At 38.6% G+C, this 26,255-nt stretch overlaps 1 protein-coding gene across 4 annotated transcripts in view; it reads right to left on the bottom strand.

Moving 5' to 3' along the window:
• Positions 1-21,136, bottom strand: part of ripor2 (RHO family interacting cell polarization regulator 2) — a 48,203-nt gene extending 27,067 nt beyond the window's left edge. Inside the window, exon 1 of one of the 4 annotated variants that reach the window (XM_079590348.1) lies at positions 21,010-21,136. In XM_079590348.1, the coding sequence (XP_079446474.1) occupies positions 21,010-21,088 (79 nt within the window). In that variant the 5' untranslated portion in view covers positions 21,089-21,136. Of the gene's footprint in view, positions 1-12,667; positions 12,901-21,009 lie in introns of those variants that run through there. The other 3 variants (XM_079590350.1, XM_079590349.1, XM_079590351.1) reach the window with 3 other exon arrangements.
• Positions 21,137-26,255: the final 5,119 nt, after the last annotated feature.

Genomic DNA, 26,255 nt, shown 5'->3' with positions numbered 1-26,255 from the left:
TAAACTTGCAGCGTGAAATATCCGAAAAACAAAAGCGGTTGACCAATCACAACAACACACTAGTCCAGCAGACTGGGAAGAGAGGTGCTGCAAGTTCAACAATGGTTTTTGAACATTCAAGCATGAAAACCTATTCTAGTAGACCCCAAAAACAAAATCAAGACTTTGTAAAAAAGCATAATAGGCCCTCTTTAACAGACCTGACTTGTATCTCTGCACAGAAAAGGACTCATCATGAGCACAAAGACTATAAACAGTGAAACATGATTCTAAAGCAGACACATCAAGACTGAATGGATGCTCTTGTGTTGTGACCGAAAAATCATGTGCTCATGATTAGGCCTGTCACGATAACAAATTTTGCTGGACGATAAATTGTCCAAGAAATTATCGCGATAAACGATAATATTGTCGATCTGAGACCATTTTCATCTATGTGCAGGTGCATGTGCATGTTTACTGTATTACCGGCAGTGTTGTGCCAGTTCATACTTAAAAAGAACTAGCTCAAAGTTCAGTTCACACATAGATGATAATGAACTAGTTCATGTTCATAGTTCTTTTTTTTTTTTTATGAACTAAGTTCACATATCTAAAAATGAACTAGTTTACGTTCATTTGTTAAATTCTTTTAACAAAGATGTAGGCTATTACTAATAATAATGTTACTTCAACACAATATCTCGTTATTTCGAAATGGTGTGCGTGCATCTGTAAATCCGGTGACGCGTGTATTGATTTTTATTAATAAACAAGTGTTTTCTCTAAAAGTGTCGACTCGGCTGCAAAGATGAAGTTGACGATCGCCATCTCCGTTTTCTTTTTTCGTTTTGAATTATTTCGTTTAAAGACATTTCAAGCTTTGTGTATTTGGTGTATTTGTCATGTCTGTGTGAGGCATACACTGAGTTTCGTTAAGTTAGGATGTGCTCTAGTTCACGTGCAATGCAAGTGAGCGCGCGGGCACCTCCGTTACATTTGTTTCGTCGGCCTATTCATTAAATACAGGCAATTGGTTGATGAAAAATTGATTAAAATTAAGATACAATTTATACAAAACGAAATTCACTTTAAAGAAAGGCTTTCTATAACAACTTCAACTTCAACGGTCAAAATCATGTCTGACCCGCTCCATGTGTCTCATATTGTGCATCCTATCTTACTCGGTCGTGCTGTTCACTTTTCATAAATCAACATAAATGGAAAAATAAAATAACATTATAATATTTTAACAAATATGAAACGCGCTTTTTTTTTAATGGCTACAACAGTATAGTAGGCCTACATAGCCTAGCCTACTCTCTATTTGTACAAATTTCTGCACATTAATTTAATTCTGAATTTTAAACACACAAGTTGAAAGGCATTTGTTCAAAAATCAAGTTCACGGATAATTGTGCGTGCATTTATTAGCCTAATCATTATGATAGGCTACTAAAATCCTAACAAATAGGCTATGCTATGTACAAAAAATCAGATGAGTTCTCTCGAAAAATCTCTCGTTCACGTTCATTGTATGAAAAGTGATTCGTTCAGTTCAGCATTCGGCGAAAATATGAACGTCGTTCATTGAATGCGTTCATGCACAACACTGGGTTTTAGTCGATACTGTTTTACAACAAATGCGACATACCGGCTCGCTCAGGTTAAGTGGTTCACCACGGTCATTCGGTTTAAATCCGAAGTGCTCCTCCCACACTGAAGCTGTCGCGTTTGGCTTTGAACCCGTCTCGTCTTTTCGCTCTTCTCGGCAGTCGCCTCAAGCACTCCCGCCTTCCCACACAAAGTCCATGTGACTGTCAAGCGCCGCCTCCCCACACAAAAGACAATGCAACTGACAAGAGGGTTCACTTCTCCTACGCTAAGGAAACGAGAGTTGTCATTCAGTCGCGGATAAAAAACAAGTATGCAAATTAAATTATCGCGGCTAGAAAAATTATCGAGGTCATTTTTTTTATCGTGCGATTAATCGATTTATCGACTATCGCGACAGGCCTACTCATGATGACAGTGGCTGCTATTGATAAACAATGTCAAAAATAAATTTAAAAATAAATTCTTGAAACTAGGAGGCCTTTTATGTCCATCAATGGAAGAACAAACACTATTTGGGTGCCTTAATAGTAGGCATTATTTTGAAATAAAGGGATGGAAGCATTTTTTTCCAAAATGACAAAATAAGGGTTAGCTGTAACCACACCCACTGATTATATCTCCAAATGGAGGATAAAAAAGATTTTTGACAAGAGCAAGGACAAACAAGTAACAAGTATCAAAAATCATACTTGCCCAAAAACAGCAAAAAAAGTGATCAATACAAAGAAATACAAAAACTCACTCTAACTTGGGTCAGTAATGCTTCGTTCCATTGCACTCAAAGTCAGAAACGTCCAACTTAGAAGAACAATCTCTTCTAACTTTGTAACTCTCAAAAATTTTAGATGATATTTGATGGCAACTTTAGTCAACCTAAAGAAAATAGTGAAATGAACGAAAAGTTAGCAGAGACCCAAACTGAAGTTGACAAAAAAGGGATCCAAGTTCACGTGTTGTGCATACAGTCAAATTGAAGAAGTCTTTATTCAATGAATTTCCATTCTGGTCAATATGCTTTATTGCCAGTTGACCAGCATGGTCTTATTGGTGAAACCTTGGAAAAAAAATAATTGGTGGGAATGTTTGCCACAATTTAATAGTTTAGTTGAACTTATATAAATATATATACTTGTTTTCGAGTGCAGCATAAGGCATGCCTCATATTTTCTTCCTTTCTTCTTAAAGGTCAAAAGTCCACGTAGTCTGTCAAATATAATTGGTGAGGGGTTCAAAAGATGTTGATAGATGAAGCTGACACCTTAACACATCCAGTAGACGTGTAAGGCTATAAATTGAATATCCCCTAAAACTACAATTTAGAGCTGTGGTAGAAAAGAAACATACATGACATGCATCTTATGGTCAAATCCTTTTGATTCTTATAATGGTCAAAGACAACTATTTAGGCTATATTTAAGTCATGGAGCTCATAGAAACACTTCAGTTAATTTATTACTAAAAGGGTCAATATTTGAACAAGAATCATTCAGGATCATTTGGTTTAACTGTGGCATTAATGGCTGATTTATTTCATATTTAATCCACAGACTTCAGAGCACTTGAAGGTTATCTAAGAGCAAATAATCAAATGTCAAGCTATTTTCATTTTTATTGTGGATGAAGACGGAAGGCCTGAATTACACTTGACCACTGATAACCTCTTTAGGCACATGAGGGGTTTGTAATCTCAAACTCATACGGAGCATGCTGGAAAAGTCATTGTGTGAAATGTCTGTTCATTATTCAGCTGCACTTAAATACAAATGATAATAACTGTTCTTTCAGAAAACACACTTTCAATAGAGAAATAGAGCTCAAATAGAAAAAAGGCTTTTTTTTGTAGTTTTACATGCACATGGTTTTGCAAAATGTGGATTTAAGACTCTATATACATCTATATATTGATTTATGTTCCTTTCTGTTAATGTGTTTGCTCTATTCTCACTCTGAAAATTAGCTTATTCTGAAGAAGACATGGCAATAAGGCTTTATTATGTATTATATTCATTTAATTGGGTTAACACATTTACATGCCACTTCCATAATTGTGATATTAGTCGAATGTGTTATGTGCATGTAAACTCAGTTCATAGGCAGAGCAGTGACTCACTGGTTTAATCCATCTTGAAGACAGCTATGAGGATAATGCACATAAAAAGTCTGAGTAAGAGACAAGTTTAAAAATAGGCTAGACTAGAGGGTCAATTCTTGAGTGATATGTGGATGTTTTGCACTAGACACTGAGCCATATTTATAAAGCACAGAGCAAAGAGAGGACAGGGACAAAGCTAGAGACAGAATGATGAACATCCTTATATGTGGAGACAGAAGCTTGAGGCATGGGGGGGAAAAACTGTGTGAGCATATCTGTGAGCATATATCTGAGAATAACAGAGCACAGCTGGCTAAAAACCAACTAGAAAACTAATGTCAAATCAATGTGATATGATGTGATATCAAATGTGATATGATGCGCCACATCAGCTTAAAAATGCAACACCTTTCTGTTTATAGTTCATGTTAATGGGGAAAGATGATGCATTTAGTGACTTTCAAATGCAGGAAACTTGTTAAGGTAGGGGTATTATATCCTACATATTTTGCTATCATTCTTCTAAGGAAGACCATACTTCAGTCATCATACAATTTCTCACACAAAACTGTCAGATTGCCTCAGAAGAATTGGAATATAGCAGAAAAAATATTTGTATACAATTAAACCTTCACTGTATGTAAATGAGCAACTAAAAACATTCGACAAAATATCTTATTTTGTATTCTAAGAAGGAAATAAAATGGCATGAGGGTCAGTAAATACCACATTTTTCATTTTTAGGTGAACTATCCCTTTAAGCAACTGTGCTCCAAGGAACAGCTGTCCTAAAATCATGCATCTAACTTCACCACTAAATGTGGTTTGTCACTGAGGGGCTATGCCAGTCCCGTACATTTAAGCTACTTAACCAAGTTTCACTTGATTTGGTCTCTCTTTATTCAGACAGTGCTGACCAGTGCCACACAAATAAGGCATGTCCAAAGCTCAAGCTGAAAGCAATGCTTTTAGCTTTGGAGAATGGGAACTGAACTGAAATCATTATGCCGGCAACGACACATGCTAGCACATCACGGGATGCAGACACTTGCAGGTGAATCTCTAGAATGATTCAGCAGTTCATCCACATATCATTGTGAAATGTCTTTAAGTGTGTGTGTCAATGCAAGATGCATGAGAAAGGCAAGAACAGAGAAAGACAGTTGCCTCTTCATTTCTTTCTCTCCTGCAATAAAATAAAGATGGCAACACTTTGACTTTTGTCAGGCAGGCATACACAGATAAAATATTGAAACAGTCTTTTTTGTTTGTTTGGGGGGGGGGGGGGGGCTGTAAAGACATTTTAAAAGAAAGATTGTTACTTTCAGCTTCAAATAATCTAAGAAAGAAAGCACACACTCTTGATGCACAACACTTAAAGACTGGAGATGAAACCGTGTTCTAAAAATACATACAATAAATAAATAAGATGATGAAAAAATATGACAAGCAGAGGTTTGATGTGGTGCATTTAGGTCAGGCGATAGGCCAAATCCCGAATTAGTGGTGCTTGCCAAGCCATCACAAATGCTACATACTACATGCTCTTTTGACTTGGACAAGTAAACATTCACCTAGCAACATGATAATAAGCAGACCTTGGCAACACCCTGGCAACCACCCAGACCACTCTTGTGGCGACAGGTTTCAAAGGCAGTTGTAGTTTATGACGGTGCTGTCCTGTTTTCTGCATTGCTTCTGGGTTTGACAGGAGGGACTTGACTTCATCCCTGATAAAGCACAGCTGTATGTCAGGACAGACCCCGAGGAGGACAGCACCCTTTAAAAGGCATAAGGATTTGGCTTTTCAAAGCAGATTACATGTCACTGCTGACAAAATCTAAAAAAACAGCCATCATCTGAGGGAGAATATGTCAGACATGACAACATCCAAGGACCTCAATTCAATCAACCAATGACATTTCAGACAGAATCCACCACAACCAATCATATTCCTGCACACCTTCTAACTGCTATGCAAGCAGACAACGAAAAACAAAAACATTCAGTTCATCAGCTTATGTTGGAAGGATAAACCACCGTAATACTAATCACAGGGCTGAGAGATTGTGATTTTGTTGCTATGCAAAAACTGCGTCTGCAAAACAGATGTATGAGGGGTGTCAGTGCAGTTGATTTTAAATAGACTGTTAATCAGGGGGATTATGGGATAGCACCCCCACTGATGAGAGCTAAAAGTACATGTCATCTGTTCAGGAAGAGAGAGAGTGAACAAGACCAAGTCATTTACTTCATTACGTGTCATTTGAGGACGAGGCAATCCAGAATGCATGGCATCCAAGATGGAGGACGAGTCAAGAGAGAAATACTGATTAACTGTATATAATTCATGCAATACCAAACAGTTCTATTTAAAATACACAATTGACCTAAATTTGCTATGTGCTGCAAATTAGGGCTGCGTGATATATCAAATTGCGATACGCATATCGAATCGGCTAGCATTTTTTGGTTTTAATTGATTTCACAAAATACATCACATCACATTTAGCGTTTTTTAACAAGTTATCGCATATTGCATTTTTCTTTAATATTATGTGGCCCTACTGCATATTTTATGCTTATTAGAGTATTATGTCATTAGCTTAGCAACATGCTAACATCAAACTCTTCCGCAATTAACAAATGTGAAATTAATTGGGAATAAGTCTACAGTGTGCTTCATACCAGGAGCGCTATTTGCATAGTATTGCTACCAGAACATTCCAAATAAGTCAGCTTAGAAGTCGGCTGTTGTAGGCGATATATACAGCAAGACATTTCATTATGTTTTGGCCCTGTTTACACCGGGCATTAATATGGTCGATCAGATCCTGTCTGGCTAGCGCACTTCCCATAGTGTGTACTTACTTTACGTATTAAGTCAGAAGGAGGAGAGTAGGCGGTCTTTTGTGGCTGTTTGAACCGCGTCGAATGCGTTTTCAACTACCTGTGAAAGTGGTTGAAAGTGGACAAGCTCAAGACATTTTAGACCCCGTTTACACATGTATTTAGCATTGTCCACTTGATCCGATCAACCAAAATGCATCTTAATACTAGGTGTACACAGGGCCAGAAATAAACTATAGTCTTCCAGGATTGTACTTTACAACATCAGGAAAATCAGGCCCTTCCTGCAAAGGAACTTCTTGTCTAAGCTCTTGTGATTTCAAGACTGGACTTCTGCTACGCTCTACTAGCAGGCTTTCACACTAAGCCTGATGGTAGATGGAGCTCCAGAACACGGCAGCACGTCTGTTCTTCAATCAGCCAAAGAGACCCCATGTCACACACCTCCTGATCTCACTCCACTGGCTCCCAGTTGCAGCCAGAATCAAATTTAAGGTTTTGATGCTGGCTTTCGGGACTGCCACTGAAACAGCACCTCCCTACCTCATTTCACTCCAACAAGCGCACGCTTGTCCTGCCAGCTAAGGTCACTGAATTAGTGATGCCTTGCTGTTCCTTCATAACGAAGTAAAAAGTCACTTCCCATCCCAAAACTTTCACCCTCTCTGCTCCTCTAGTGGAAAGAGCTGCCAACCTCGACCCGAACTGCTGAGCCAATCACATCTTTCAAGAAACAGCCCTTCTGAAAGCACTTAAAGGAACACTTCACCTCTGGAAAGATGAATGTGTATTTAAAATGGGTCATTTATGTAGAAGAAATGTGAAATTATTTTTGAATTTGGAGCCTTCTAGACTGAGAAAAGCCAGAAAATGTATTTTTGGCTTATGGGGATGAAAGACAACAACTCCCAGAATGCACTTGCTTCGCTGCCCTAGGAGGCCACGCCTACCGGTAAGAGATCACAGTAAACAACAAGGCTATGCTACTAGTGTGTCTCCGTGAGTCTGCTCAGTATTTTGATGTCGCCCAAAATGTCCAGGATTCGGCTTTTGCGTTCTACAGTCGCCATTCCTCATGTTTACTGCGGCGACCAGGAACGAGACTGACGGCCGCGGAGAACGATGCGAGCCCGGCGGCGTGATTACTGATGAGCGGCGCCGGCGCCTGTGAGACGCATCGGTCTCGTATCTCTCACGGAGGAGCGGGAATTTTCTTAGCAATGTTAAAACGCACATCAAACGATCACTTGTTTAGCGTTCATGTAAACACTACATTCAGATTCACCAATCGGGATGAGTTCAGTTAGATTGAAACAAAAGGTGTGCATGTAAACAATGAATGCGACTGCAGAAAGCAAAAGCCGAATCCCGGACAATTTGGACCATCTCGACGGCCGGACATGTCCGGGAAAAAGAGGATGGTCACCGCTACTACTCAGCTTTCTCCACAGAATAAGAAACTGTTAGCTTAGCGGCTGACACTATATGTACATTCTGTGAGTGAGATCCCTCTATGGGCGGGTTGAAAACATGCGGAACAGCGCCTTCTACTGGATAAATGATGAGCTAGTGTTTGTAGTCTTACCCTTTTCAAAGAAATTTGACTTCCTGCTTTTTATGACGCAAAATGACGATTTTTGCGTCATAAAAAGCAGGAAGTGGAACACTTAAATCCTTATTTCTCCCATCTCAGGGGAAAATAAGGGAATAAACCATGACCATTCGAAAATGTGACTGGGTTTCTAAAGATACAAAGTCTAATGCAAATGGGTGAAGTGTTCCTTTAACCACCCCACACACATAAACCAATGCACTTCCACACACACACAAAAAACTTTCCTTTTCTGCATTTCTCCTTTTCTCTAGCTTCTCCTAGTTGTCAAATAAACCTGCCATTGCATATTATGAATATTGGGTCTTATTCATGAAACACGAGCAGAACGAATTCTTGTGTAAATCGTGTGTAAAGTGGTTCTGGCGTAAATTTTCGGATTCATTAAAATGTTCGTATTTTCCAAATGTTAGTTGGTACGAAAGAAATCTGCACCTGCTCCCAACCACGTGTAAATAGTGCGTTTAACTTCCGAACGTTTTGCTCATTAATATGGCTGCATTTTAATTCACCTTAGCTTAATCGGGGACATATTTACACAGCATTTTGAAAAAATATTATATTAATTACATATGTTTTTTCTTTTTACTTTTATTATAAGAGCCAGTAATAGCATCTGCAAACGGAACTCTTTAATCACATAATTAATTGCTCAATAGGGCTGGGCTATATTTTTTCGAAGTGAACTAATTCGTTTTTTGCAGTCGAGCTTCATGTCGAACCATTTTCTCTTCACTTCTGGGACTGTTCGATTAACAGATGAAACTCCAGTAACTGCATCTGTAATATCTGCCAAGCTTGCTTTTTTTAGGACCTGCTACGCCACTATGTACGCTTGAAATAACAGGCGCTGTTAGACAGGCTTTTAGTGCATGTGCGCGTCGGCGGGTGTAACGTTATTGCGCTCAGAAAAGCGCCCGTTAGAACAGCACATCAGCAGCGAATGACATGTTTAACCGGCAAGGCTTTAAAGCACATGCAAATAATTAATTTTTATAAACTACAGTGTCCCGTTCCTCTGCATTTGATGTGAATATACGTCGTGCTGTACAGTAGGCTATGTTGAGACGGAGGCGCCAGAACTGCAAACTGATAGAATGCACGATCCTACGATATTTATTCAAAAGCAGATCGTGGAGACATTTTAATCATAATATTTGACATAATATTTGACGGTGCCCAGGGCCCCTTAGATGTCCTGGGCCCCTGGGCAATTGCCCAGTTGCCCTAATGGTTAATCCGGCCCTGTTATGTGGCGTTTTGAATGAACTTCTGATAATAAAATATTATCTGATAATGAGAAATTTTTATTTTTCATTCGCTTTTAAGAAGACATGTTGAAATCCTTCGTTTGGTGTCATAATATGATGCCCATATATAGCCTAGTTGTCAGTCGGATTTAATGGGCGGGATTTATGGTAATTGAGAATGAGCGTGCACGCGCGTCCCATTTACGAAAGATTGGAATTCATTAACACACACACACACGTTTCACTATCACATCTGACGTTTACGAAGTATTTGTGAATCAGGAGAAGAATTTTCGGGAAGGTCTCTTTACGCGCAGATCACTCACATATTTACTCGTATATTTACGAATGTTTCATGAATGAGACCCATTGTTGGGCCCATTGCTTCTGTTCCTTTCTTGTAAGACGCTTTGACTAAAAATGTCTGCTAAATGCATAAATGTAAATGTGCCCAATCCGAAACATAAATCAATATCAATAATAAAAATAAAAAACATTAACAGTAAAATTATTGTCCACTGTTTATAAACCTTATTATGAATCTCAAAATTCAAATGCTGCATTAGCTAGACAAAACTACTTTCCCCTTGACATATCCACTTCTCTTGACCACATGAATTTGTTAACATCAGAAGAAGCATTCAGTTGTAATATATTTATTAAGAATGCAGTTGTTGGATGGAGTAAGCTGACAACAGAGAGCATTTCTCAGCGGAGACTGATTGTATAGTAACATTGACACACTGGCGGCCTCTTGCTGACCGCAATGATTTGATTTAGCTTTCTTTACGGCCGTGACGCAAGCCAAACCTCTCACTGCCCCTTGTCATAAGAACAGAGTGACAGTAGATAAAACCCAGGTCCCAGACCTCTTTCATCCTGCTTTCTCCACGAACTAAAAAAGATTCTAAGATAAGCTATATCTGTCTCTTTCATCAACAACTTATTTTCTACCTCCTCCATTTCTTAAAATACCCCTCCACAGGCCCTTGGAGTCAGACTATGTGATGGGGATTTGTCTGTACATGATCACTGGAAAGAGAGAGCCTTTCAAACACACATAAAACTCATAAGCTCGATTATATCTCTGTCAGGAGATACCTCAATGATGTGCATCTCAATACGCTTCAAGATACATCTCCATGAAGTCGAACTATATACTGTATTATACAGATCTGATCTATAACAAAAATCAAGACAGGCCTACACTGATGACCACCAAGAGAGGAACATTCAATGATTATCAGCTGTGAAACCGCAAACCACTAAAGCCTAAGGGAAAACATTAGGGGTAAACATTACTGTAAACAGCTTAATATAAACTCACAAAGCTGATGTGCTCTTGGCCTTTCCAGAGAACTAGGATTGGATGTTTTTGAAGAGCCTGCAGTAAAGAGCCCTCGTCTTACTGAACTCCTGCCAAGTTTCACTGAGCTTTTCCTTATCCAGCGAAATTCACGAAAAAGAAATAACATGCACTGCTGAAGACACACACTTTGCCCTGAAGTACACTCAAAAACCAAACATCCCCATTTGCTTCAGAAAATAAATTATTAATATAAAGAACATCAACACTCATTATTCTCACTGTTGACAGTTCAGATAGACCTCAAAGACCCATTGTATCAAATAATAAGCCATAATGTATTGTATTCAAACAAACAGTTTTCAAATAATCGGCACAGCTGCCCACTGGCTCAGCAGACCAAGATAATACTGATTAACCTCTGAATCTTTGCTTTGACATGTCGAACAGAAAACAGAGAGCAGAATGTGCTTTAAACTACACTACATGACATTTTTGAGAGGCTGAGATTAAAGAGATAAGAGTAAAAGGGTTGGGGCTGAATGGGGCTGGGGGGGCTGGAGTTAGAAGGAAGGGAAAGGTGGGTTTTAATCAGAGAAAGATCTTCAGATGAAGTTCTGAGTAATGCTCATTTGTCATCAGTTTGGCAGCTCTAGACTCATAGCAACCCCCTCCAATTGAGCATAACAGTGACCACCCACTTTTTCAGTGGTCTTGGTTGCGGAAGTATTTTTCTTATTCATTTTCTCTGGTGGAATTTTAATAAAATCTTCATTAAAGATTTCAAAGTCCTTTACCAAAACAACCAGCGCTGAGATAAATCACAACATACAAACTCTGATTCAATGCAATATATATATATATATATATATATATATATATATATATATATATATATATATATATATATATATATATATATGAAAGATCAAGGTACAGACATAAAAAAAGCATGAAAGCATTGTTAAATTATATAATCGTAATTTTTTATATTACTTTTAATATATTTTAGGTTTATAGCAAAATATTCAGATATGAATACCTTAAATCACCGTCATGTTCACAATCACTTTCATTCTAGATTCTACAAAGTAACCAAGAGAAGTATTTCACCTGTAAACAACTCTGTGTCATGCATATGAGCTCATGAATATGATACTAAACTGACAGCTGCCAAAGTATAGCCTACTACAACTAAAGCAGGTTCAAACAAATAATATCTGGTGTTCTGTTGGCAGTTTGTCTTATCTCATCACACAATCACTATAATCACACCCGCACAAACCAACAAAGTGCAGCTAGTAGTAGGCTAAATCACCCGGACATATTCAGTCCGATTCGTGAAGCCCGACTACTGAACAAAAAAAAATCAGGGCTGCGTTTCCCAAAAGCAACGTAAGCCTATAAATTGATAGTGGAGGAAACCATAGGTGGCAATTGTTCAATTTAAGGCTCATGCTTTAGGGAAACGCAGCCCAGATCGGTTTTGATTCATTGAAAAGATCCGACTCTTAAGAACAATTCGTTCGAGAAGCGAACTGAAGTCTCACTCAGTTTGGAGCACTCATAGTTTATTAAAAAGAAACAGACGAAAAGCTTTACAAAACTGTCCAGCTTCTGCAAATGTCAGTTAACTTACGTGCTTCTCGTTCAGTGCCCTACAATTGTACAAATATTCAGTCTGTTTATATAACGGGCGCATTTATCTAAACTGAATACAATGAGCAGATAAATCCTTGACTCGGATGGTAACATTAACGTTAGTTATTAATTCATCACATGCACAATGCATCAAAACAAAAGGAAATGGTCAACCACAACTATTCCATAATATTGTAATTTGAGAAAAAAAACTCTAGCAAATCCACGCTGCAAAACAGCATGTCGCTGCCTCCAGTGAGCTATGATATCAATATTAAAAGGCGTTGAAGTGTCAAGTATACAGATCATAGGCTACTCACCGCACGAGAGAGAAAACTTATTCCCAGTCAATGTTATTTACTCGGGTTGGGCACTTCCATTTATGAAAGCAAAATCTCACTTCTCCTTTCTGCGGCTCTTGTGCTGAATAAAACTATTAGAGCAAAACGTGAAGAATGTCAACACCACAGACTTTGCCACGCGAAACCATCCGGAACGACAGCAACGGATCAAAAATCATGTGTCGTGCACTCGTACAGATTTGTAGCGCTCCCTCACAGCCGCCACGGACCAATCAAAAGACAGCGCTGTGATAGTGGGCGGGGTCTTCTCGTTTTGTCACTACATATTCACTCTTGACTCCTCTCGAGGCTTGTCTAAAAACGCATTGTAGTGTACAGGGTCTGGCATTAATAGTGTATGTGCTCAGCTGTCAGGGTGAATCTTAAGCTGCGAAACAATGTGTCTGTAGGAGTTTTGCATATTTAAAATAGATCAGTGTGCCTGTAAGCTATGAAACCTGCACACCAACAGCACACGCTACAGACTACCATTGTATACACCAATGTTAAAGTATTAGCCTATCAACAGCACAGGATATCCGTATTTAGCTGATCAATATCACATTTAGAAGAGACACATCCCCCATAAAAACAAACAAAAACAGATTTAGCCTATACAATTAATAACTTTAACAAACTACTAAGACAACATGTCAGGTAAACACACACAACGCACTAAACTGGAATTAATGTGAGCAATCGGACAATGAGTGTCACTTTATTATGTGTATGTTACTTTTTAGACAATGTGGGCAGATAAAAGATCAATTAGAAGGATTAATTAAGTGTGAAATATCCCTCTTTTATCTTTTCATCTGCAAAACACACAAATTTATTCATCATGTTGAAGTCTTTGCTGTAGGTGGAAGAAATACCCTGCAGGCACTGCCCTTCATAGCAGAATCAGCATGACCACATTAAAGTTTGAGCACCTGATTTAGTTACAGTTACTGTGAAAGCTACTTCATGTCTCATTCTTTTAGTCCCAGTCTTCCTGCTGAGCTCATGGTGGTTAAACCTGACCTTGGTGGTTCATCACTCCTGTGCCTTGCAATGTATTGTATAATAGTTGGAGAGACTGAGTGCATCCAGACAGGCTTGGACAGTGTAGCACAGACACCTCCACATGCATCCTCTCTCTCAGCTGCTGCTCGGCTCATCCTGTAATTATGGCTGTCATCAACAGCCCCCGATGAGAAGCTATATTTACTGGAGCCCTGTACAAACAGTTCTCAGGCTTAAATGAGCCTGATGCAAAAGTAAAAGCTCTCTCCATTCACTTGCAACTGGTCTTAAACAGGTTAGCCGGTGAAATACAAATGAAAACAGCAGGTTATAAGATGAATCAATGCACAACGAAGGAATGTGACACTCAAAGACATCTTATTTATCATCACTGCCATTTATAGAGGCTGGACATGCTCTTATACAAGTTAAAATCTAGAAACACATATCATGTTCAATCAATCTGTCTTGGTATTTTATGATGCCATTTTGCATTGTAGATATAAACTGAGCAGGAATCATCCACGCACGTTTGTACAATTCTGTTCAACAGATTTGTCTCGTCTCAGGAATTTTCGAACACTTCCATTCGGGGAGACAAACAGAAATAGGTTACGGCATGCCACTGAGGTCAAGAGGTTACAAAAAGCTGCCAGACGAGCGCAGATGAAGATCAGTATGTGTGAAGCTGTCGACAGGATGGTCGCTTTAACAAGGCGGAAATATTCTATACTACCTCTAAGACTTTATAAATATTAAAAAATATTCAAAAATATTCAAGTCATTATAAGCGTAATGGAAGTAGGTCAGTAAGAGCTGTGCGTGTAAACCTCACTCCCCTGGCCTCAAGATGCACACTAGCAACAGACACTAGAGACTGCAGACTTTAGCATCTTTGTTAGCGCACCCGCCTCCCGTGCCGGAGACCCCGATTCGAGGAGCGGTTCGAGTTTGAGGGGCCTCAGCAAACTTCCAAGGGGACCCTGTCTTCCAAAAATGACCTAAATTCAAATTATTTAAAATAATAATAATAAAAAACATTGAACAAGCTAAAATTATTAAACATGTTTAAAATGTTTCTTATTTTAGTTATCCCCAAAGATATTCCCGGAATAGCATAATTTTGAACGTATAATTTCCAGACCTGAAAATGTCATGCAAATTATTACAATCTTAAAGCTCCTTCGGCATTTTTATAATGAATATATATTTTTCTTGTTATGCCAAGCTCTAAAGCATTTTATCAGGTAGAAAATTGTAAATTAAAAATATGTTTTTTTAAATCCTTACCAAGTAAATCACAAAAAACTTGAAAAGTCATATAAATTCATTGGTTAAAAAGAGCGGGAGATCTGGAATCCTGAAATTTAATTTACAGACACTGAGTGTCGAGCCTTTGAATATCGAGTCACAAAGGTTGAGATCTATGCACTGGTTTAGCAGAAAGCCCAATATTGTGAGTTTTGCATGGAGTAGGAGCCACTCACATTTCCTTGTAAAATTATAAACCTAACTCTCAGTAAATTGTCAGGTGGGCATACATTTTCCCTTAAACCCTTTGAAATGCAGCACCGCAAAACTATGTATATTTCATGGCAGTCAGTAAGCCTACATTTTTTAATTATAGACTGCCATGCCCTGTGGCTGATCTCCTGCCTTTGGTCCTATAATGACAGGCTCTGATGCAGGTATAGCAGCCCACGGTGCCGACCCACACACAGCTGTGTGTGACAGCCAGGTGTTCAGTATTTCGCTATCAGCATTACAGGTTTACAGGAAGATTGAGATCACTCCGTTATAAGTGGCATAAAGATAAAGAATCAACCGGGGCATGGTGTTCCCAGATGGATCACATTTTCCAACTGAATGGTGGTTCAGAGCAAACCGGGAAGTGTCTCTGCTCATCTGTCAATGGCCACATCAGTGTTTTTTACCTCTTCACATTGTGCGTTTTCACCCACCGTGCGGCACAAGAATACAGCCGTAGCCTCGTGTTTGTGGAAGCTCCCCTTGTTTGGTCTAAAGTAGGTCAATGGACCATCATGTGGGAGCGAGGAAAAAGCACACCGTAATGCACCGTAAACAATCATTGTGCACGTGACACCTGAAACTAGCCTTTTAAAAAACACTACTCTAGCTGCTCAAAGAAAGAGAACAGCAATGCCATGTTCTTTTCCTCTTCCCCGAGGGTGCACAGTTTGTTCTCAAGGGCACGTGTCCTGAGTCGCTATGACCAGGTCATGGCTGCTTCCTTCTGACACACTTTCTCAAAGCATCCAGCCTGTTCTCATGTAAATGTGTCTCTATAGTATACGCAGTGTGTTTATTGTGCAATTTATACGCGAAAAATTGTTTTTACGTGCAATACGCATGCATTTGATACACACTTCATTGCGCATAATAGGCTACACACCACTACTAAACCTACACTAACCAACCCATGCATATCCTATGCACGTAAAAACTAATTTTCGCGTATAAATTACACGATAAACACACTGCGTGCTATAGAGACGATCACAAGCAGTGAGAGGGCCTAAAGCCTCCAGTCGGCATAAACCTGAACCTGTCAACAAGTAAAAGATAACATTATCCTTAAAATATGGCGATAGATCTGAAAATAAATAAATATTGGAGATACAGTCTAGCGGCAAATTAATGGTTCCAATGGGTTCACGCAATGCCCCACATCTTACTCCCACTTTCACTTTCCAATAATTTCAAGATTTCTCATAATTTTTTAAAGCACAATCTAACAAAAGCAGTTGAGGCTTTTTTATATATATTTAAATATTTGTTAGTTAAAAGAGTACAAATATTTGTCAATGAGATAAGAAGTCTTTGATGTGTTTTTGTATATTTGAAGATATTTACTGGAAAAAAAGATAAAACACAGATTTAGACAAATTTAAATCATAAAAAAACTCAAATAAAATAAATAAAAAACTCATTAAGTGGCTTAAAGGGATAGTTCACCCAAAAAAAAAAAAAAATGTCATCATTCACCCTCAAGTTGTTCCAAACTTGTATTAATTTCTTTTTTCCGCTGAACATTTTTGGGTGAACTATCTCTTTAAGTGGCTTATTGCTTTTATAAAACGATGGAAATGGAAATATTATAAAAGACCTGCAATAAGCAATAAGGTACGAGAGGCTGTGCTGTATCGTGAATAAGTCCAAAGCGGAGTATATCATAAAATATATATTATTAAAGATCTGCATTATTATTATTATTATTATTATTACACAAATTCTTCTTAACTGTAGGTTCTGTATAGAACCTTTTAGGGGTTCCAAATACGAAGCGCCTATAGAACCTTTTAAGGTTCTATATAGAACCTTTTCTTCTAAGAGTGTTAACTGATTTGTAAATATACAGAAGTGGCACATTTATATGGAATTCAATACAACTTTGAACAAGGCTTATCCAGTCAGATTTCAGACAGAACAGTTCATCAGTTTTGTAATCTGTGGTAACTAATCTTGTTACCGTTAAAAGTGTCTGTTGTGGAGATTCAAACTGTGAAATGATCAGTGCTACATCACTCTATGACTCCCACAGTAAATCAGATTCTGATTACGATAAGCCATCGGTTGATGTGTGCCCTGCCCGTCATACAGCCATTTAGAGCTACAATTGTCCTGCTTTGCTGACATAGACACTGACATCATAGATATTCATTGGCCGCTGTGGACATGTGTTGCAGAGTGATGATGACTGAGCACATTGTGTAGTGATTACTGTGCCAGTTCTGACCCACAGGCCTACAGATAACATCTCTACCAACGGCTCAGTTAAAGCCAGACTATATACCCGTAAATCTCTCCCATCCTGCAGGGATCAATACACGGAGCAGCTCAGCGTTGAAATCTAATGCCACAACATTAAGCTTTGCTGAAGCCCCTGAGGGGATACGGTTTCCCTGGGCTGAGTGCGATAGATCAGGGGGAGTACAAATGGTTTGAAATCCGACACTGATTTTTGGATGGGCGCTTGATTTGATTGACAGAAAACACGATTAAATCCAGCTTAAATGCTGTTCTTAGTAATACAGCAGCTTTTTGACACCTCACAGATTCATTGCATGTATCACACGAGGACTCCACCCAATCATAAAGTTGCAAAGACCTTTAAATAAAAAAACATAAACATGTCACAAAGTTTCAACTAATTAATTTTATGCTTCACAAACAATTTAAGATTAAATGTAATACTGCAAAATCAATGTAGTTATAATGCCAACTCTAATTGTATATTGATGAAATCAGAAGCGATAGAACGATTTGAAAAGTGCATAAAACATTATAAAACAGGCTGGCTCATGAATATTAATTAGGTAATATTAAAGTCAGCATGAAACGGAAGTTGCGATAGTTTTTTCTTCCCTATTGTGTCGACATCAGAGTGAAACGGCTTCTCAAGCAAGACAACATTTAGGACAGGACTTGATTTTGTCAATTGGGAATTGATTGGATCGTTGTGGTTTGATAGTGTGGTGCCGGTGTGATGTCACAACCCAGAAGTCTAATTTGCCCCTGGTTCCTTCGAGATATAGGTTTTATAATGGGGTTTTTTCAATTTATGAGTAAAACAAAGCCTGTGAGTAAACATGACTTGATGATACTTTGACGTTTTGTTTTTACCAAGACTGTTGTCACCATGATCCAGGTCTTCTCAGTTTATTCACAGCAGTGCTCATACTTCATTGCTTCAGGATCAGAAAACAGGCTTCACTCTCTATTCAAGGAGCCACAGGCGGCAACATGAAAACCCTCTTTGAATAACTCATGAAGCACATGCCAAAAAAAACAAAAAAAAAACAAGTATGTGTTTTGTTTCCAAAAAGTTGCCCTTACTCAAACACTTTTTGAACGAATTAGGTTAAAGAAAAAGAAAAAAGTTTTCAGGGAAAGTTTAAACTAGGTTGCAAGCTGGATGGCCTTAGTGCAGTAGTGACTCATGAGCTGGTTTTAATGGATGGACATTAAATATGGGAAGAACAATGTGCTCCCTCATATTTTTGAGCCTTGGATTTTGAACTTCCAAAAGAAAGAAAAAATACAGAAGTTGCATGATTATTGGAAAAAAAGGTCAGTCGAATCAAGTCAGCTTTCACGTAATGCTGTCATTACCATACAAAAGGAGATATCATCAAGATGTCAAAGGCAATTTATATTTTCATTTTCCTTTTGACTATTGTTTATTATTATTTCAGCTGCTTTCTTTAAAATACATTAGGTCAGATATGAAGGTCCCCATGCAAGCTACATAAAAGTTGTAGCACTAGACTAACGAATTTGAAAATAATAATAATAAATACAAAAAAATCCCCTATAATATATAATGTCCCATAAAAAAGTGCATAATACCCATGTGAAGGACATACAAATCTTTTTGGTTCAATTCAAATGTAACTTTACAACATCTCAAATATCAATAATGTCTGCTGATAATTACTTCCCGCAACATATTCATGAAAATTGGTGATACCATAGGTACTGTGTATATTATATTTAAATATCAATATATCTATTCCATCTGCTTCTGCATGTGATAAACACCCATCTCTATTATGTGAAAGTGATGGGTAGCCTAATATCCAACACATTCAATCACAGTCTATAATACAGCAACACATTTCCACCTGACCCAATACAAACTCAGCCATGCCATTTCTACAGTTCAAACCCTTCAGAGAAAAGACAAAGACCTCAGTCATAACTTACAGTCAGGATTGAGTGAAATAAATCACTTTCTATTCCTTCTTTCTCTATTCTCATGCACAGATGCTCCTGCTCTTTCTCATAGGCATGGTAACAGCGTTTCTGCAGAAACAGCAGCTACATCTGAACATTCAGTTCTTTAGTAGTAGATGGAGATGACAACATGTCTAAGACAGCATATTGCGCAGACAAAGCACTAGACATCTGATATACAGGCTTTAAAAGGACAACTTTACCAGTGAAGTGATGTATATATATATATATATATATATATATATATATATATATATATATATATATATAGCAAGTTAGATATTTCATAGCCTCTGATGCCAATGTGAACCCTTCATACACAGAATAAGCAACAAAATGGGAATGATCTTGGGAATGAATGTGAAAAAATGTATTATGTTTATTCTTCTAAAAGGTGCCTTGAGTGTCCATAAGGAACTTTTGAAAAATGCATATGGAGAGTGAATAATTTTGCCCACTAATTGTTTCCAAAAACCCAAATTATTTAAGTTCTCCCATTATACAATATATATGGGATCAGTAATATTATTATTATTTGAAAGTAAGAAAGAAAGAAAGAAAGAAAGAAAGAAAGAAAGAAAGAAAGAAAGAAAGAAAGAAAGAAAGAAAGAAAGAATATATTTATATTTCAAATAAATACTGTTCTTTTGAACTTCTGTTTGTCAGGGAAGTGTAAAGGATCACGATCAAGATATGTTTCAGCATATTAGTATGATTTCTGAAGGATCGTGTGACACTGAACGTCATGTTGAGTAATGATGCTAAAAATTCAGCTTTGCCATTGCATGATAAAATGACAGTTCAAAATATATTTGAAGAGAAACAAGTTATTTCAATGTGCAATATTACAAATTTTACTGCATTTTTGATCATTAAATGCAGCCTTGGTGAACATAAGAGACTCAAAAACATAAAATTCTTACCAACCTCAAACTTTTGTGTATGTGAAGCATGTGCAGATTTTTCTCCTATAGCTTGAACACAAATCATAGGAGTTGTAGCTACTCCTTTTAGCAACATTTATAATGCTCAAGCAGAAGGAGAAAAAAATGCATTACATTCATTTGTTTGAAATGCCATTAACAGAAAAAGCAGAAGTCATTACATTCTCAAGTTATTACATTTAATTTGTGCTGCTCTAAAGAGTCATTGAGTAGTAACCATACAGTAAATTCTCTTCAGAATGTTTATAAAATTCTTACAGTATGTTAATTTATGCCAATGTCATAAACAGGAGAAATGCCTTCCAGAACATCGACCAGCATCCTGTTCCTCCGCTCGAACAACAGATATCACTCACATGAACATGTTTCATCATGCACTACCTTCAAAAAATCCCAAATGGCTGCAATGTTTCAGTTTTACAAGCGCAGCTCAAATCATAATATATCCGAGTTATCAAACAGATCTACTTCAACACAGCCAGGAGTTATACAAGAAGAACGCCCACTCGACACACTCGCTATTATGTTGAGATATGACACATAAAAACGACATCTCCATAGGATTCACTGACAAACACGGCCTAAACTTCCCACCCCGTCCCAGCATGACCCTACCGTCATCATCAAAGACGTCCTCTGCCTCCTCGCGCACGAGTTCTTTTATGTTATCCTCTGTGATGTCAGGAAAGGCCATTCCGTCTTATCCTCTCTTGCTCTTCTCTTTAGCTTAAGCGTCTCAGCAGCAACTATACTGTAAAATTAAATCAACGTTCGGACTGTCGGCCCCCCGGGCGAATGTAAAGCCCACTGTCAGCTTGAGCCTGAGCAGAGAGGCGAGAGGCAGTGGACCGCTCTGAGCTTCTACTCACTGCACCAAGTCGAGTGTGAGTGTGTGTGGGAGCCCACACCATCATGGCCAAGTTTCATAAACAGGATGATTTCATAATCTCCTGTGTGAGTGTTAGAATGATGGAGATGTGTGTGCGGTAAATATGCCAATGGCGTTTGAGTGGCAGTTAGGACGAAGCATCTTGAGAACCACACCTAGGTGATTTAGGCGATAAATAGGCAATATGTAACACAGGGTTGTGTTCACAGGTTTCAGCCTCACCGTACAGCCATTAAAGGTCAAGAAAAAGTTGACCTTTTTTTAAAATGGATAATTTTATTGAACCTTTAGATAACATCTAAAAAAATGTGCATGTGTTTTTTTTTATATATTTGATATATTATGAACACATTTTATAATATTTTATACATCAGGCATTGATGGTCTATGATATAGGAGAATATGGAGCTCATAAAAACACCTACATTTTATGCAGAGGCCCAAACTGAGCAAAAAATATGCAATTTGGTGCAGCTGCTGATATTGCTATGGCCATAAAGTAAGATGAAATTATGATAGCTTGTAAATCAATAAGATCTTAATAACAGTTTAGACTACTTGCAGTACATAATCTGCATATAAATATCAGTTGTCACTTTATATTTCACAATAATATGTCTCAGTAAGATGTTATTTAAATGCTTGCTTGGTTTTAAAAAAAACTTTTTTTTAAAAGCTGTAGTTTTTTTATTGTGGGGTGCAAACCATATAATGTAACGCAATGAAGTTGCGTAAGTTCATCTTGAAATATTACTTAAGTTATTCTTACGCTTAATTTATAAAAAGCATTAAAGATTTCACAGGCTTTATAGGGTAACAGTGCATAAGGTGAATCACCTTATTTAGTAACAATAATTAATTTACAGTAATTTAGTAAAAGACTTCTAACTGCACAATTTGGTGAGTGTTGGAAAGATCCCATCATGTTCTTCACATCTAAAGTCTTTCTGAAATAGTAACTAGGCTGCTGTGAATTTAAGTCTTTCTCTTTCATTTTTTGCGTGCCTCCTATGAAAGCTCTGTGGAATAGACCTAATGACAATCTCATTAACGGAGGGGTCAGCTCACACACTCAGTCGTACAACAGCAATTATTCACTTCTGGACTCTTTTTAAAAACATGTCCTATATAGGGGAACCAAAATAGATCCACCCACACTTGTCACGTTTCCAGGAAACATTTTGATATGATTGCTCCATCCTTTAACATTTGCTTAAGCAAGAAACACTATTACTATTGCTTAAACGTAGAGTGTGGGATATTACACTGATATGTAACTCCTCTAGAACAGTTTATGGACATGAAAGATACCTCAAAACATGCTTTTCCTAACAACCAGACTTATTATTCACCAGCTAACAAGGAACGCTCTCAGAATTTTGGCTAATGTTCTGGCAAGGTTCTCTTAAAATTATGGACAAATGTTGATCTAGCAAGGTTAACAGGACGATTTTTTCTTTTGAATGTAGTAATTGAATAACTAACTAGCATGAACTAGCATAAAACTTGTAGAAACGTGTTCTTAAAAATCTTTTCTCATTCTCCTGCTCGTTAGCGCTCTCTTGTGCGCGCAATCTACTGTAGTTTCCCCTTCGAATGGGAACTCACACAGCTTCCTAGGACGCTTTGGAAGACACAGCGTGACCGGTGTCTAATCGCGACAATAACATTGGCCGGCGATAGCCTATGACGACACTACCGGTGCGACCAGAGTATAAAAGGTCGCCTTTAGTACATGTCAACAATTTCTCTTGTCTTCTGGGTCAATTTGTTTATGTGTGAAGACAAACACTCAGCCAAGGGTTTCAGGAAGTTTAGTGATAGAGTCTGGCGTTTGAGTGGAGCACGTTCAGCTCTTGAGGGACTTAAACACGCTCTTTATGATACGGTCCCTATGATAAGCTCTTTTGTTGGCTATTCTTTCGAGAGGGGTAAGTTTAGTGCGCCTGGACCCAGCAGTTCAGCCCCTGTGGTCGCCATAGCGCCAGGCAGGTTCGATCACGGAGGTGATGGGCGGAGTCTTATGAGATTTCTTTCACTTTCCAGTATGCTGTTACTAATGTGTGAGGCCTAATTCTGTGGAATTAGATGCAGAGAGAGTGCAGGCAGGTGTTATTTTTAGATCTCCGCTGGCCCGCACAATAGCAGTGCTCGATGATGGCGATCTCTGGAGCCCGACAGAATGCTTTTTTTTCACCCTAGTATGCGAACCCTTCCTAACTATAGTTGTAGGCACCTTCATGAGTGCTGAAGCCCGTTTTTCCTCAGGTTTGAATGAAGAGCAGAACCCTCCCCCTGAGTCAGGTCTTGAACCAAGGTCCTCCAGTCCCTGGGATGAGCTCTTTCGATCTCGAGAACCTAACAGGAAGTTGGATTTTCGCCCTAGTTTGCAAACTTTGAAGATTTGCAACAAAAAGACTTGTTGCAAATCGCCTTCGAAAGTGTCTGGTGTTTTGAGATCACTCAGCTGGCTCCCCTTGATGTCTTCATGGTTGAGTGCTGTTTGTTGCTGGAGCCTCAGTTGATGCCAAGACCCCATATACGTCCTTGTGATCTGCTGACCAAGGAAGGATTTAAGCTCTTCTGGTCTAGTTTTCAACAGGAAATGGTCCTTTAGTGTAAAACGTGTTGTAGTTAGGATTCCTCTTGCTTTAAAGAGTCGTCTTGCTGAGGCCTCCATTTTTAGAGCTTGGTCAGGGTGGCTACGCCGGGTCGTCTGGCTCTCTATGAGCCTCCTTGACGGAACCGACCTTAGGGAAGCGTTGTAAGGTTTCCTCTTGATTTATAGAGTCATTCTGTTGAGACCTCCGATCCCCAGAGTTCTGCATAAGATAATATGTCCAAGTTCTGTGGCTCTCTGTGAGCCTCCTTGGTGAGGTGGTCTTTTAGCATAGAGCGTAGTTAGGCTTCCTCTCGCTATAGAGGCTCATTATGCTGATGCCTCCGCTCTGAGTTCTCCGTGGAGGCAGTGGACTGGGTTGTAGGCTGTTTTTGAGCTTCCTTGGTAAAACTGTCTTCAAGGTGCGTGTTGCTATGCTTCCTCTTGCTAAAGAGTCGTCCGGCTGAGTCGTCCCCAGAGCTCTGCCTGGATAGCAGTATCGAGATGTCAGGCTCTTTTTTAAGCCTCCTTGATAAGCAGTCCTTAGTGTAGTACACAGTTAAGCCTCTCATTTTAGGGAGTCGTCTCGCTGAGGCCTCCGTTCGCAGAGCTCCCCTCGGATACTAGCAGGTTGTTGGCTATCTGCGAGCTTCCTTGAGGATATTTTTTAGTTTGTCGCTAGGTCTCCTTTCGTTTGAGTGTGGTTTTTGTGAGACCTCCACTCATCAGGGGTATAGTGTCCGCTGAAGAGACAGGTAGGATATTCCTTATATTTGGCCATATTCCCTTGAAGGTATTCAGAAGAATCCCAGGCCCTGATCTCTGCTCGCGGGGTATGTAGCTGGGATTTTATGACCCTAGGGAATAGTCACGACAGCTTCTGGTGTGTACCATCTGGGACAGGGAAGTATGACTTCTGACCAAGCTCCGTAGAGTCATTGACTTTATGTCAGCTGTTACGGCATTCATTTCTTCAGTATGTGGCAGAGGGTATTTGTTCCCCAAAAGCGTCCTATAGATGCAGCGCAAGCTCCCATTCGAAAGGGAATATCTTGGGTTACGAATGTAACTATAGTTCCCTGAGAAGGGAGACACAACATTTCATCTCATTGCCATGCTTTTACGCCTGCCCATGTGTCCTTCAGACAAAATAAGTTGTTGACGTGTACTACAGGTGCCCTTTCATACACTGGTCGCACCGGTAGTGACGTCATAGACTGTTGACAATGTTATCGTCGTGTTTAGACACGTGCTTCAGACACCGGTCCCGCTGGAAGCATTCAGGTATCGTTCCCCTTTTCGGGGAACCATGTTTACATTCATAACCCGTGACGTTTCATCGCAATTCCTGTTTTTATGCACAAATGTGTGCATATGAGATTAGTATAGATGCTCCACCAGAATAAAAAAAGGTAGTTGCGACTTTTTATCTCACAATATTTTCCTCGCGATTGCGAGTTTATATGTCTCAATTCTGACTTTGATTCTTGCAGTTCTGAATTTATAGCTAGCAGTTCAGACTTTTTTAATTACAATTGTGAGATAAAAAGTTATTACCTTTTTATTTTTTTATGGAGCAAGCTTCCATAGATTAGTAAATGAGTCCTATTGTTCTGTAAAATGCTTCAAATCACTATACTGTATGTCTCCTGTAAACATTGTTCTTATAATAATGATTCTTAAAAAGATGTGTCAGTTCTAGTTTTCTTCATATTGTTAGTTTGTTCTTGAAAACAGGTTAAAACCTGGGGCTAGTTGAACACTAGCATCTGCTGATCCCACAAGTCTTTCTGATTCTACAGCTATGCAAGCAAAATTCACAAGATGTGTGTATTGTGTTTGGTTTGAGTTGGATTGACTCGCCCCTGGCCTACAGTTTCCTGGTGGTGCATTTCAGGTCTGTGCGCATGAATAATGAACGACAAGAGAGTAATAAGACCCCTGGGGTAGCCAGGAGGAACCGTTCTCTAGACCAGAGAACATGCAAAATATAAGCCTGGCAATAGCCTTAATAATGTCAGTGTGAACACAAAATCGAATGCAATATTAAATAAACTATTATTAGGTTGTTTAGCATAAGAATATCATTAGTAACATAAAACAAGTCTTTTGTTATAAGAATAAAAAAAAAAAAAAATCAGCTGAGCAGTGATTATTGGGGGTCTTTTAAACTTTTAAAGCATCTTAGCAACAGTACATATACAATTTACAACAAACAAGTTATGGCCTTGTATTTGTTTTCATTGTCTGTGATACAAATTATTTTACAGCAATACAGTCTGTCCTTTAATCATGTTAGCTGTTAGTCATGCCACTGAAAATAAGCAGCTATCATAATGACACACACACACACACACACACACACACACACAC

Source organism: Phoxinus phoxinus (genome assembly GCF_949152265.1).
Source record: "Phoxinus phoxinus genome assembly, chromosome: 19".
Classification (NCBI taxonomy): domain Eukaryota; kingdom Metazoa; phylum Chordata; class Actinopteri; order Cypriniformes; family Leuciscidae; genus Phoxinus; species Phoxinus phoxinus.
The sequence above is the reverse complement of the archived record's forward strand: the minus strand, read 5'-3'. Positions and strand labels throughout refer to the sequence as shown.